Source organism: Juglans microcarpa x Juglans regia, chromosome 3D (assembly GCF_004785595.1).
Source record: "Juglans microcarpa x Juglans regia isolate MS1-56 chromosome 3D, Jm3101_v1.0, whole genome shotgun sequence".
Classification (NCBI taxonomy): Eukaryota; Viridiplantae; Streptophyta; class Magnoliopsida; order Fagales; family Juglandaceae; genus Juglans; species Juglans microcarpa x Juglans regia.
Window position 1 is genome coordinate 37,586,642 of NC_054598.1, and position 14,011 is coordinate 37,600,652.

The following is a 14,011-nucleotide window of genomic DNA, read 5'->3' on the forward strand; positions in this document are numbered from 1 at the left end:
TTATAAATTATTTTATAAAAATATTTTTTATTTAAAATATTATTATGTAAAATGTTATGTACTTATCGTTTTTCTTTTTAAGCATGAACTCATGTAAGCACTGACATAAAACAGCATGCACCAACCTGCAATTACAACGACGAATTTTCTGTTCTGCAATGCTATCATGACTCTTAAGTCGTAGTGGCGGACATGCATTTTCAGTGGGCCATTGAAATTTTAGAAAATATTTGAGAATATAACAAATTTTGATCAATAATTGAAAAAATAATTACCAATTAAATGCAATTAAAAATGCTTTGTAAAGAGAATCTTTCTTATAAGTGTGCCTGCAAAGAAATTTGTGGGATATTCTGAGAATTCATTAAACTCTAAGAACTTAAATTGCACGCGAATTATATTTTTCTTGTTTGAGAAAATATATCAATTACTTATTAATTTATTTATTGTAATTCGTATTTACATCCATTAAGACAATATTATTTCTAATAGAATAATATTAGATATAAATTTAAAGTGTATAAGTTTCGCGTAAGTTTTTTGTGAAAAAAAAAAATCTTTATTAATAATTTTTCATTAATGTGGAGTCTATTTTTTTATAATAGAACTACGCGAGATTTGTATAAATTATTACTTTTATAATTTTTAATAAAATGATTGAAAAAAGATAAATCTGATTAACGAAGAAATGTACTTTTAATTCATCATCAAAATTTGAAACATAGAAGAATTTCTAAATGGACAATTCCTGCATATATCCGTGATGGCCGATTGGTCCTCAATATCCTCTATTGGAAAGAGTAGTAGTACCACTGCGGCAGATGGCCATTGGATTTCTTTTTCAGCTGAAATACATGAAAAATCAGGTCATCAAAATCATCTGCTCGCTCACATCGATCTATTTTCTACTGAAGATCTTCTCAGAAGTATCCTGCTAACAGGAGACCCATGAAAGTAATTTTCTTACATGGTGGCTGTTGTAACTTGTAATTCATGATGATTGGTAAGTATGCAGAATTTTCAGTAAATTTGTTTTCTATAAGAAAAAAACGAATCTAAAGTTATAATTTTTGTTAGATGAAACTTTCCGGCAGGGTCGGAGTTAAGGCTGTAAATGAATTAGTCTGTTTAATAGTCCGCTTGATACTCGTTTGGTTAAATTCGAATCGAACTCGACTAGTGAAAAAAAAGCTCGATCATAAAAGTAGATACCTGCTCGATTTATAAATAACATATACCTGACAAAACTCGACTCAACTTGAATAAGATTCGTTAAGATCCGCTCGTTTATGCTCGAATCGACTCATTAGCTCGACTCGATTAAAACTCATTCATATATTGATAAATATATACATACACCTATGTATATATCCATATATATATATTAGTTAATAATATAAACATACCACTTTTATAATTAAATATATAATATGTAATCTAATTATTTATGTCTATATAGTGAATATACTTAATAGGTATATTTTATATACTAGTATGTGGAAACCATATATGAAATAAATATATACTATCATATTAAATGTATGTATGAATAATATATGTCGGCATATAATATATTGTTATTTTAAATAAATATAAACTAATTAGATATTAATTATTTATAAATTTTTTAATTTAATAGAGGTTCTACTTGTTAGTTGTATAAATTCAATATTAAATCTTTTATTTTTTTATTTATTAATTATTAAATCTTATTCAAAAAAATAAGAAAATAACAATTTGAGCTCGAGTTCGGTTCAACTCGAACTCGTAAACTTATCAAGCCAAGCTCGAACAAATAATAATAATAAAAATCTTGAACTTGAGTATTTTTAGTCAGACCGAACTCAGCAAGCTAAAGACCGGCTCGACTCGAGTCGATTATAGCCTTAGTTGGAGTCAAACAATACGGTTGAATGGCACACAATAATGACTTGGATATTGATACAGTGATCGGATGCTTATTTATGAAATAAATAATAAATAAAACTATTAAAATAGAAATAAAGAGATGGATAATAAAATCGTACGTCCACGGGTTATTTGAGGGTAAAATGCACTATATTTAGTGATTGTACAATTCCTCATAACCTCACATTGCTCTCAAAACAATAAATAAAAAAAAAATAATAAAAAAAAAGAAGGATTGATGAGAAGTTGAATAATATGTCATCCTTATAGAAATTTGAAGAGAGATGATCTAAAGAGAGTGTAGAGAAGTAATTCCTTGAAGTATTGTTAGATTTATAGAGATCCCTCATTTTATTGAGGTCTTCTTCCTTCTTTGAAATAGCTTAATGCATATTTGGGATTGTGATGTGAAATATAATTTATAGCTGTAGGGCTTATAGCTTATAACTTAAATAATAAGCTCTATAATTCAAAAGTTATTTTCCATTTGATAAACATGTATCTAAAGCATTTTTTAAGTTAGTTACATTAATTTTTTAAAAATATATAGTTATCTACAAAAGTTTTTTTTATAAAAGTTTCAATTTGGTACTTTTTAAAAAGTAGACTTTCGGTTTTTTTAGGTGATTAAAGTAGTTTTTATAAATTTACCAAACATATCATTTTTCTTTAAAAGAACTTTAAAATAGTTAAAAGTACTTTTTAAACTTTCAAACTCAATACCAAATAGGCTCTAACTTGATGTCACTTTTACTTTTTTTTGTATATCAATCAACTTCTTTTAATTTTCTCTTCTTTTTTCCATCTTATCTCTTCCTTTTTCTTGGTAATAAATTTCTAATAGGATGGACTCCAGTTCATTTTATATCCAATAATTTTTATTTTGTTATTATAAGTGCTTTAATGAGTTCCCCATTGCTGTCAACAGCTTCCTCAATCATCTCAATATAATAATGAGAATGGAACTTTGATTAATAAGACCTCATATCTGTGTTTCTTGGAAGTACAGTTTTAATCGCATAGAAACACACGTAGTCATCCACCTCTCATCGATACAAAGCCGTTTGTACAAGAAAAGAGAATGAGACTTTTAAGAGACGCTGAAATGAAATTAATTGAGCAGACTTCACTTGTTAGAATGAGCATTTACTGTTCAGGATCTGACATTGTTGCATGTGAACGGTGAACCGCCTTGATTGTGGAGGACGCCGGACGGACTACTGCTCAACCAAGTGATCAGTGAAAAATAAGCTGCTTCGTCACGCATTTGCTTCACAAATTTTCTACAAATTCCATCTCATTGACCATATAAGACATGAACTTGTGTTGAGAGCTTCCTTGAACATGCACCGATTAATTAGAAATATGTTAACACGACATAACTTATTTAAACTAGTTTGTTTCATATAAATAGGTTGAACTGCATAATTTATTTGATCTGATTAACATAATTTCGTATAAAAGTTAAAATATATGTTTATTAATAACCACAATATCTTAAAAAATATATATATCAATATTTTTCAAATTTTAACATATAATAAAACTAATATTATAAACCATACAATAACAAATATGAACATGTCTAAAATTACAATCCCCACAATAAAAACAATAAAAGCATAAACATACTGACAAATACCAATATTATAACTTAACAATAATAAAATTTTAAATTTGAAATAAATTCTAAACGGATTGATTTCGTGTTAAACAAGTTGACCCGTTTATAAATAATGTCTTAACGGGTCAATCCGTTTTAACCTGAACCCGTTAACATCAAACTCAAACCTATAATTTCGTGTCATGTTCGTGTTGGGTTCACGAGTCATGTCACATATTGACACCCCTACATGCACGGCACAGCTCTAAAACCAGACCAAGTTTGTTTAGCCAAGTTGCACAGCCATGAACACCAGAAAAATATAGAATCAGATTTAATCAAGCTCGTAGGAAGATCAACAGAGAAACAAAAACCTTGCTTAATGCAGTTTTAGAGCCTAGGCTTTATGAAAGTAAAGAATTCAAGTTCTCACTTTTGAGTACTCCCAGGCATCTCTGCCTGCTTGTTTTGGAGGAAGGCTATTAATCTAGTTCCCCATGAAGTCCCCAAATTGGGTGTTGACATGAGAAATGGTTGGACATTATTTGCATGCAGCCTCACTGTACATCTTTTTGGCAAGGAAATTATTTTGCCCATTTGGCTATGCCAATTCTCATTTAGGGTCCATTTGAATCTTAACCAAGTTCAAATTTGTTACAGCGATATCATTTAGAGTGATTTGGGGCCAAAAGAAACAAAGACAAAGACGAAAAAGAGCTATTAAGCTGATAAGCTCATTCATAAGCAATGTTTCTCCTTACAAGTTCAATAATAAGAAACTTTAGCTGACCAAAATTCCCTGCTGACTTGTATCATTATCTTTGGGAAGTCTCCCCACAAATATCCTCTCCCTTGCCTTGCTAGCCTGAAATATCAAGAACCCAATAACCCATGAAAAAGGTAGAAAAATTTGCGCAAATAGCTAAGTTGTTATTGACCATTACAATAGAGTTCATAGGCCAATTGTCCCAGTGAGAATGTCCTTAATACCCTTTATCTCAAGAGGTGCTCTCGTGAATTGACTAGAATATAGAGGAACTGATCATACCAAGATATGGAAGAAAAGAAGCAAATTTGAGAATTTAAAAAGCGTCTTGGAATACAGGGGGTTTCAAAACACTGCAAATTTTTCCTCACTTTCCCCCCAAGCATCTTCACAGCAGACCAGAGCATATGGGAATCTATCAAAAGCATTGAGACATAAAAAGTGAAGGACAGACCTGTTTTTCCCAGTTTGTACAACTTGTCACAATAGAGAGCAAAACAGTCTGAACAAAAGCACCAGTTTGTACTCCAATCCAAAGGCCCCTTCCTCTATACTGCGCCCAGAAACCCAGTACTGCAGCAGCTGGAATTCCACAAAGATAGAATGCCCCCAGGTTGACATAAGCCCCTATATGCTGCCACCCAGATCCTCTAGCAACACCTGATTTAATGAACTCTTAACATAATTCTGTAAAACTTAAAAAAGACTCAGCTGACAAAAACAAAGATTTTCTACCTGAAAGAACCCCTTGTAAGCTGTCCAGTATAATTGATACAGAAACGAGAGGGGCCATGGTTGTTACGTAGTCCACAACTTCCTTCTCATTGCTAAAAGTGTAACCAAAAACATGCCGGCTGGCAAGAAGGGTTGTGCTCACTATACTTGTCTCTATGACTGCAAGAAACAACCCAGCAAAGAGAGCTACACGAGCAGCTTGTGGGTTCCCTGCTCCTAATTCATTTGAAACTCTAGTACTAAACCAAAAAGGAGACAATTTTTAGAGATGTGCAATTTAGACTACAGTAGACACCTGTAAAATGTAGCAATAAATGTCTTTTACATATATGTGTGTACATGCGTGTCTATATCTTTGTATGTGGATATGTTCAATTGAACAAACCTTGCTGAAAAAAAAAAACAAACAAACCTTGCTGCAGCACCAAGTCCATACGGTATCGTATAGAGTGTTGCGATGGTTGTGAGACTGTACAGAGAAGTTGATAGTAAGGATCATTACCCAATGTTGAAGTGAGGTTAGAATCTTTTGAGGAACGCATATTATAGTGCATAAAGACGAGAAAGTTTTAGAAGATCCAAAGTTTTCTTGATCTGAAATACGACAAGAAAATTTACCATACAGAAAGCACTGAAGTTTCTAGCTGTGGATTGGGTAAAAGCCCAGACAGTAAAATAAGAAGCTCAAACGACCACCACTCAAGGCTGCATTATTAAAATGAATAAACACATCAGAGAAGAATGATATATTACAGAAAAACATACAAACTCCACATTTCAACGAGAGAAAGTGATAGCAATTACCAAATCATTATAGCAGAAGGGATAGCAAATTGAAAGAACTCCCCAATTCCTTGGAACAGCTCCATAGAAATTGGAACGCGAGTTTTTGCGCAGGCAGAAGAGTACTTCATGTATAATCCAAGCAAAATCACATTTAACCAATATGAAATGCTAATAGCTAATGCTGCTCCAATGTTTCCCAGCCCAGACTTGAATACTAAAGCCCAACATAGAGGTATGTGAAAAGAAAGAATGGCAAGAGAGCTGATAAGCATTGGCATGACAAGACTTTGTGTCTGAAAGTATCTAACAAGTGGCTGAAGTGCTGCATATGCAAAGAGCGCAGGAACAAGCCAGATTACGAATTTACCAGCTTCGTGTGAAATTAGAGGGTCTTGGCCTATCAAAGTTAGAAACCTCCCAATATAGATCCATATCAAAGACACAGGAAAACAGACTAAGATCAGAGAAAATATAGCAGTGTAAGTTTGAACTCCAAGTTTCTGATACTGCTGAGCTCCATAAGCTTGCCCACATAAAGTTTCCAATGCACTTGCCATTCCTAACTGTTCACAGAATACAAAGTACAAATCCATTTAGTTGTTTGAAACAGAACTCTATTCATATAACTAGGTCCCAAAATTCAATTTGACATCTCCTTAAGAACATTTGACTCACAGTCTAAGAATCTAGGCATGATTTCATCCATATTTTCTACAAGCATTAACCTGATGAAACCCATATATGTCAGTAATATTTCAAAGTACACTTCTATTGTAAAATTTCATCCATTCAAAGTACACTTCTATTGTAAAATTTCATCCATTTGGTAAGCATGTCTATACTAGTATTCGTACAGGCAAGCCAAGCTATATCATGGTAGCAGAAAGTTTGGTTTAGTTTGGTACTAAACTGACCCACCACATTGATCAGCTGCAGTCAGAGGTGCATTCAGAGTAGAGCTTCCTGGGTTTAATTATTAATGCATCTCTGGGTGAAATGTATTGGTGAAAGGGCATATGCATGATAAAAGAGGTAACTTTCAAAGCTATATTAGAGAAATGCCATTGACAAGCTAATCATTCAAAGCTCTGGCCATTACTTTCAAGCCAAATACACCACATGGGACATAAGGAAATCATTCTCCATACATCAGCAATTTGGGAATTGCCCTGAAACTCTTTCCAACAAGCAAACAAGTCCACTGCCCTCCCAGGCATCACCCATGCAAGTCTGGTCCTGTTAAAGATCTCAGCCCATAACACCCTTGCCACCTAACAGTGAAGTAAAAGATAATCCACAGATTCACCACTCTTCTTACACATGTAGCACCAATCCATCACAATGAGTCCATGCCGAAATTTTTTTCCAAGATACAGGAAAAAGAGTGAAAGGGAAAATTGTTTTGAATGTACAAAGTAACAAAGCTTTAACTTCACAGGTTGTTATTATATAACTAAAGGGTTAACGGGGCCTTGGCACCATGATAACTTCACAGGTTGTTGTTACTAAATTTTGCTGTGATATTTTGCAAGGACTATAGTTAGGTCTCCTACTAAATCTGTACAGATATTAAAACCAATTATGTCAATACCTGCAAAAGATGAAGGAGCTACTAATGGACCATTTTCCTCCTTTTGTTATCAGTTGAGTAGAAAAGGCTCTTTACTGCATTTTGCATCGTCTTGTCTAAGAGCTCCCCTACGAATTGACATACCTTAAAATTTATTATAAGAACCTTAACCGTTCACCAGAAACCCTTTTGCCAAAAAATATAAAAAGTACATAAAAATGTGTAGAACTTTCCTATAGTAACTTCTTCAGAAATACTTGAAGAGCACATTATTTCTTCATGCATATTATTACAGGCCTTCATACGATTCAGTAAGCTATTTCGTGCCTCACTTTGTGCTTAAGGTTTTCAAGTGTTTTCCGGAAGATTGTGCATTGAGTCGTACCATGTGTAACACCCAAGTGTAACACGCACAAAATATAAATAACATTGCAGACATTGATGCCGGTCGCATCAACCATATGATTGGCTTCACTGTTGGTCACGTCAGAGGTGTCACACCAGTATTACACTTGGAATTCTCTTATCATAACATACAGTTTCTGTAAACTATAAGTTATTGTAATATCACGACTAGAATTTTCCTTCTGCATTCTCTTATAATAACTTATAGTTTCTGTAAACTATTTTCTTATACGTAGCACACCTTACGTATCACGGTCTTCTTCTTCTTTCTTCTCTTCTTCTTTTTTTTTTTTTTTTTTTCCTGAAACCCGTTTCTCTCTTCTCACCCGTGTCCCTGTCGCAGCCCAGATCCGCCGCCGCCGACCACCACCACCGAGCCCGTCCTCCTCCCCCAGCCCGAGGCCCATAGCTCCTCTGCACGCACGCCCATAGCCCAACCCCACGCACCCACGTCGCGGCTCACATTTCGCCACCTACAGCCGCGTGTCGCCGCCCACAAGCACGCCGGACGTCCACCCCTCGGCCATACCCTCCTTCCCCAGCCCACATCAACTGCCCATACCGACCGTTTCTCTCTCCCTCACATGCCCTCTCCCTCAAGGCCAAATCCACCACCGGACTACCGCTTGACTGCCGCCATCTCGACACAGTCGACGCCCAAGGATGGGCGAGGGGCGGGACTGGGAGGCCTTGGAGAAAAGAAAAAATGGACGCGAGAAGAGCACGAAAACCATTTTAATTTTCTGATTCTAATTTGTTTTTTTCTCGGAGAAAAGTCCTTTTTGTTTTTTTTTTTCAAGGGCGAGAAAAGACTTTTCCTCGTTATCTGAATCATTGATAGTCGCCAATAAATGCATGCCTTTTTATTAAAAGAATGGTGAAAGGATACCTATTTGGGAAAAGTTTGTATGCGGCTCAAAATGTCGCTCTACTGTACTGCTGTAAATTTTTTTTTTATATATATATATTTTTATTTAATGATTAAAGAAGTAATTTAAATATATTAATGTATTTTTTTATTTTTTAAAAATATTTAAATAAAAAAATCTAAAAAATAACAAACGGTAGAAACAAACTATGCTACTCAAGCGATAGAGTAGCACTGCTCTACCTATTTATCACTCATATTTCATTTCAAGTATTTTTTTATTATTAGTTTCTTTTAAATATTATTTTAACATTCTTAATCATTAAAAAAAAATTAAAAAATATATAATTTTACTAATAATTAATTTCGTAATCATTAAATAAAATAAAAAATTTTTACAAAAATTAAATATAAAATAAAGCAGTAAATGAATAATAGAAAAGTACCCTATCATTTTCTTTTTCAAAAAGAGAGATAATGACAAGGCTTACAAGAAAACTGAAGCCGGTGACCCCAGAAAGTGAGATGGCAATCGCGGTGCTAGAGAGAGCAAGTTCACCCAGATGACCCACCATCATCATTGAAATGACCTGCAACAGGTACTGTGATAGAGTCACCGCCACCATAGGACCAGCCAGGAAACCCAACCTCTTTAGCTCCCCAGTGAGCAGACCCCATGTTATTGATGGAGTCTCGCTTCTTTTACCTTCTCTTCCTTTTTGTAATAGACACTCTTCCATGTTCTTCTCAGTGTCTCCCATGGAAGTCAGTGTTCTAAGCCAAAACACTAGCTCAAATTTTGGAATTTCAGAGAGAGAGAGAGAGAAAGAGAGACGTAAAGAGCTTTCCTAGCTTTTGGCATTCCATGGGCTATATAAATACACGATAAATGTTTCGGCCATAAACCGAGAAATGACACTATTGGACCATTGGTGCTTGGTAGGCCATAAACGAGTATCTTTTGTCTTCTCAAAATGTCATATACAAAGGTATACTCATCTAAAAGTAAGAAATATATTTTAATCATAAATAAATTATATTAAATTTAACTCGATTTAATATTGAACTTGCTTTCCCCAAAAAGATAAATTAAATTAGTTTTACGATCGTAAGCAAACAATCAGACCTGTATTCTCTTGGGAATGATAATGATGCAAGTTGTTGATTACATTTTGGCAACATGAATATATATATATATATATATATAATATAGCCATAGGCGTCGCAGTGCAGTGATTGCTGTTTGGCTGTTTGTGACAGATATTATTTAAATTCATCAATCTTTTGTAGTTATACTCGTCAATGATATTAAAGTAGCCGACTTGGCTGTCTCATATTTTGTCCTATTAAAACATGTTACTACCATTTAGATATTTTCCAACATAATATATATATATATATATATTTTTGGAAACAAGATAATATTAGTTTAACTCAACGTTCTCTATTTATTTGCCAGTAATGATATAATCTTATTAAGATATGCAAGTTGGTATACTTCATTTTTTTTAAAAATAAGGTCGATTATTAAAAAATTATTTTATATATATATATTTTAAATTTATACGCTTTAATTCACCTTATTTCCTTAACGTATTCTATGTCAGTTGTAAAATTTTTTTATTAAGATTTTGTTATCAAACAATATTTTCCTATATTTTTATCAGTGACATGCACTGTTTCATTGATTGCATGCATGTTGTCATTATTCGTCCGTATAAAACGTAGTTTGTTTCTCTAATGAATAGAATAATACGGGTGAGATTGTAAAATAACGATGCTTCCTCCTTCGTCCTCTTTCTCGCATTCGGTAGAGAAATCGAGGATGAAACGAGGAGAAAGTTCAGGTCTTGAGTCTCATCTGATGATTACGATCCAAGAAAGAAGGCATGATGAAGAAGAAGAAGAAGAAGCAGATTGTTGGATAGGAAATTATGTGGAAGAAGCAAAAGAACAAGTGTGGTTAGCAGTGCCTTTAATAGCAGTTAGTATGTTGCAGTACAGCTTACAAGTGATATCGATAATGTTCAACGGTCATCTTGGAGAGCTTCCTCTTTCCGGTGCCTCTTTGGGGTCTTCCTTTGCTTCAGTTACTGGCTTCACTGTCCTGGTAACAACAGCCTTCTGATCTTCTGCTTTCTCCTACGTACACTGCAGGCTAATATTTTTCTTTTTCTTTTTGGTAAACTGTAATCTTTGTATATGGAATTCATGGAAAGCTTAACCAGTGTTAAATGTTTGAAAATCATCACAAATTCAGGAAAATTAAATTATTTCCTCTGTTTCAAACATGTCTTGTAGCTAGGGATGGGAAGCGCATTAGAGACGCTATGAGGACAAGCCTATGGAGCGAAACAGTACCACATGCTAGGTGTTCACACGCAGCGAGCAATGCTAACCCTCCTAGCCTTAAGCATTCCTCTAGCACTAATTTGGCACTACACAAGCACCATTCTCATAGCTCTAGGCCAAGACCATGAAATATCTACTGAAGCCGGAGTTTTCAATCGCTGGATGATCCAAGCCTTTTCGCCTTTGGCCTCCTTCAATGCCTAAACAGATTTTTGCAAACCCAGAACAATGTTATTCCTATGTTGATAAGCTCTGGAATCACGGCTTTGCTACATGTTCCTGTTTGTTGGGTTCTTGTGTTCAAAATTGGATTTGGGATCAAAGGAGCTGCCTTGGCAATTAGTATTTCCAATTGGGTTAACGTACTTTTGCTGGCAATTTATGTAAAATTTTCTCCAGCTTGCGCAAAAACTTGGACTGGGTTTTCAGAAGAAGCCTTGCATGATCTTCTCAGCTTTATAAAGCTAGCTGTTTCATCAGCAATCATGATATGGTAAGTGCTATTTGCTTCTCATGAGTAATATGTTTCCAGGCAACAGAGCTGATCTTCTATTAGCAAATGAAACTCGGATCATTCTAGTTATCTGCTTATTGATTTGCATGCAGAAAGCATGAATGATATACCATTGTAATTGCTACATCTCAAAGCCACTCTGTTAAAGCCTTTAGAATAGTTTTGTTCATAACAATATGAATAAATTTTATTGACAGCTTCGAGTATTGGTCCTTCGAAATGGTTGTTCTCTTATCTGGTCTTCTCCCAAATCCAAAACTGGAGACATCAGTGTTATCAATAAGGTATTCCTTATCGTATTCCTAATTTATGAAAAGCTAAGCATCAAAGCCTTAATGTTCCTGTAACTCGCGATCACAGACTACAATTTTGCTATTTACATCATTTTGTAAGACAAACTATACATTTCTGCATAAAAATAAAAATAAAGTTCCTTAGTTCTGTAATTTTTTCAATTCTACAGTCTTAACACATGTTGGATGGTTTATATGATCTCTGTTGGTCTAGGCGGTACTATAAGGTTAGTCACACAATATGATTCAGTAATATCTCATTTCTCTTCACACCAGTACCATTGTCAATTCCAAACTCAATGAACTGCTTCCAAAAACTAAGAGATTCTTCTTATAGTACAAGAGTGTCAAATGAACTGGGTGCTGGGCGCCCACATGGTGCACGCTTGGCTCTTTCGGTCATGATCATAGTGTCCATCTCAGAGGGTGCAGTCGTAGGAATTACTACAATTTTGGTGCGCAATGTTTGGGGAAAGCTCTACAGCAATGAAGTAGAAGTGGTCAGATATGTTGCTAAAATGATGCCATTGCTTGCACTATCAGACTTCTTGGATGGATTCCAATGTGTCCTCTCAGGTCTTAAATTCTATCACAAGTAGTAAGTTCAAATGTTCAATAATCAATGATTCTTTGATTTTTCTTGCTTAGTTTGAGCGCTTTGTTATTACTGCTGTTTGGCTATCTAGGGGCTGCTAGAGGATGTGGGTGGCAAAATCTCTGAGCATTTATAAATCTTGGCGCTTACTATGTTGTGGGAATTCCTTCTGCTGTGCTCTTTGCTTTTGTCTTCCATTTTGGAGGGATGGTGCATCTCTCTCTCTCTCTCTCTCTCTCTCTCTCTCTCTCATGTTAGTATTCAAGTTCTGAAATTGGTTTTAAGCAGGGGCTTTGGATGGGAATCATATCTGCACTTTCTGTTCAAGTTATTGCACTAATTACAGTAAACCTATACACAGATTGGAATATAGAGGTATGATCTCATCAATGTAGGACCTTAACTTGGATATAACTAATAGGGACATTAAGAGTTAACCAGAAATTTCACCCCACAGTGGGCACTTTAGCTAAAGGTACAAAAATTGGGAACCATTAGTTACACAGATGGCGTAACTAATGGCTAGAGGAGTGCAGTTCAAGCTTAAAGCTGTAAAACCAATCTGTCATAAATTTCTGCTGCCAGATTGTAACTTCAATATGATACTGACATGCAAAGACTCCAAGAAAGGGCTATCGTCTCCGAAGTTCATGTCTTTTGGCTTCAAAGGCATAAATTAATAATCACTGCTACCAGAATTGGGTTTTATATTACAAATATGATTTTTAAAATAATGTCTTTTCTTTCTCTTTCTTTCTTCAGGCAATGAAAGCTGCGCGTGGTGTTCAGAAAAGTAACATAATCATTGACACAGAAACATAGATTTGGTTTTCAAACCAAGAAAACAAATTGAACCGACCGTTTAAAATCAATGCCAAACAGAAAAGGTAAGGAAATTGTTCCTTCATAATTCCCAGGTGGAAAAGCTTTCAGAAGTGTTGCATCACTTTATCAGGATTTATTTCAAATGCTCGGAAAGAGTGTGTTTATTTCTCCGACTTGGATTTTCTTTTTTGCACTGCATTGTTTTTTTTTTTTTACTTCTTCGTGTTCGTTGAAGATTTTTTTTTAATGTTTGTTGAAGCTTGATACCCTCCTTTTGTATCTGTTTTATAAGTTTAATGGAATCTTGAGAACCCAAAAAATAAATGCCAGTATTTGACACAAGGGACAATGGTTACAAATGGTCCTGCAGAATGATTTGGATATGCACCTAAACCTAGAGAGTTCATAAAATCACGTGAAGCCGTGAGTATTTTTCCAGAACAAACCACTTCAGGCTCTGTTCCAGAACAAACCACTTCAGGCTCTGTTCCAACCTCAATGTGTGCAATACGAAGCTAAGTTTATGTTGCCTATCATATTTTAAGTTTTATCTCTAGCCAACGATGGAATAAGAAATATTTCTATAGATAGGCCAAAGATTTTAAATCAAGATCTCTTACTTGCTGAAAGACTGGGATGCCTGCAACTTATTTCTTTAGAAAATTATGAACTGACTGTAAAAGTCTTATTAATTGACTTGTTAATTACGCAGTTAGATGAGATGTTTTGTTAAAAATTGAATAAAATATTGTTATAATAAAATTTTTATTTTGAAATTTGAAAGAATTGAA

The 14,011-nt window shown here is 34.6% G+C and overlaps 1 protein-coding gene and 1 pseudogene across 2 annotated transcripts; one reads left to right on the forward strand and one right to left on the reverse strand.

Moving 5' to 3' along the window:
* Nucleotides 1-4,098: 4,098 nt before the first annotated feature.
* LOC121254105 (protein DETOXIFICATION 12-like) lies at nucleotides 4,099-9,499 on the reverse strand. 2 transcript variants are annotated; one of them, XM_041154068.1, is made up of 8 exons: nucleotides 9,133-9,268; nucleotides 7,390-7,496; nucleotides 5,817-6,361; nucleotides 5,631-5,717; nucleotides 5,425-5,481; nucleotides 5,013-5,251; nucleotides 4,732-4,937; nucleotides 4,099-4,376 (listed from the first exon to the last, which is right to left on the reverse strand). In XM_041154068.1, the coding sequence occupies exons 3-8, from the start codon at nucleotides 6,353-6,355 to the stop codon at nucleotides 4,293-4,295; spliced, it is 1,212 nt and encodes a 403-aa protein (XP_041010002.1). In that variant the 5' UTR covers nucleotides 6,356-6,361; nucleotides 7,390-7,496; nucleotides 9,133-9,268; the 3' UTR covers nucleotides 4,099-4,292. The 2 variants fall into 2 exon arrangements, with proteins under 2 accessions (XP_041010002.1, XP_041010001.1); XM_041154067.1 differs by lacking the exon at nucleotides 7,390-7,496 and having other exon boundaries at nucleotides 9,133-9,499.
* A 901-nt stretch (nucleotides 9,500-10,400) lies between these two features.
* On the forward strand, nucleotides 10,401-13,390 carry LOC121254107 (annotated as a pseudogene).
* The last annotated feature ends 621 nt before the right edge of the window (nucleotides 13,391-14,011 follow it).

Excerpts from the sequence above, each read along its gene's own strand:
- LOC121254105 (XM_041154067.1), bottom strand. The coding sequence starts at position 9,402 with ATGGGAGACACTGAGAAGAACATGGAAGAGTGTCTATTACAAAAAGGA. Across the intron at positions 6,362-9,132 it reads TCACCGGCTTCAGTTTTCTT|TTAGGAATGGCAAGTGCATT; the intron begins GTAAGCCTTGTC and ends TTCTGTGAACAG. Across the intron at positions 5,252-5,424 it reads GGACTTGGTGCTGCAGCAAG|TACTAGAGTTTCAAATGAAT; the intron begins GTTTGTTTGTTT and ends TTTTTGGTTTAG.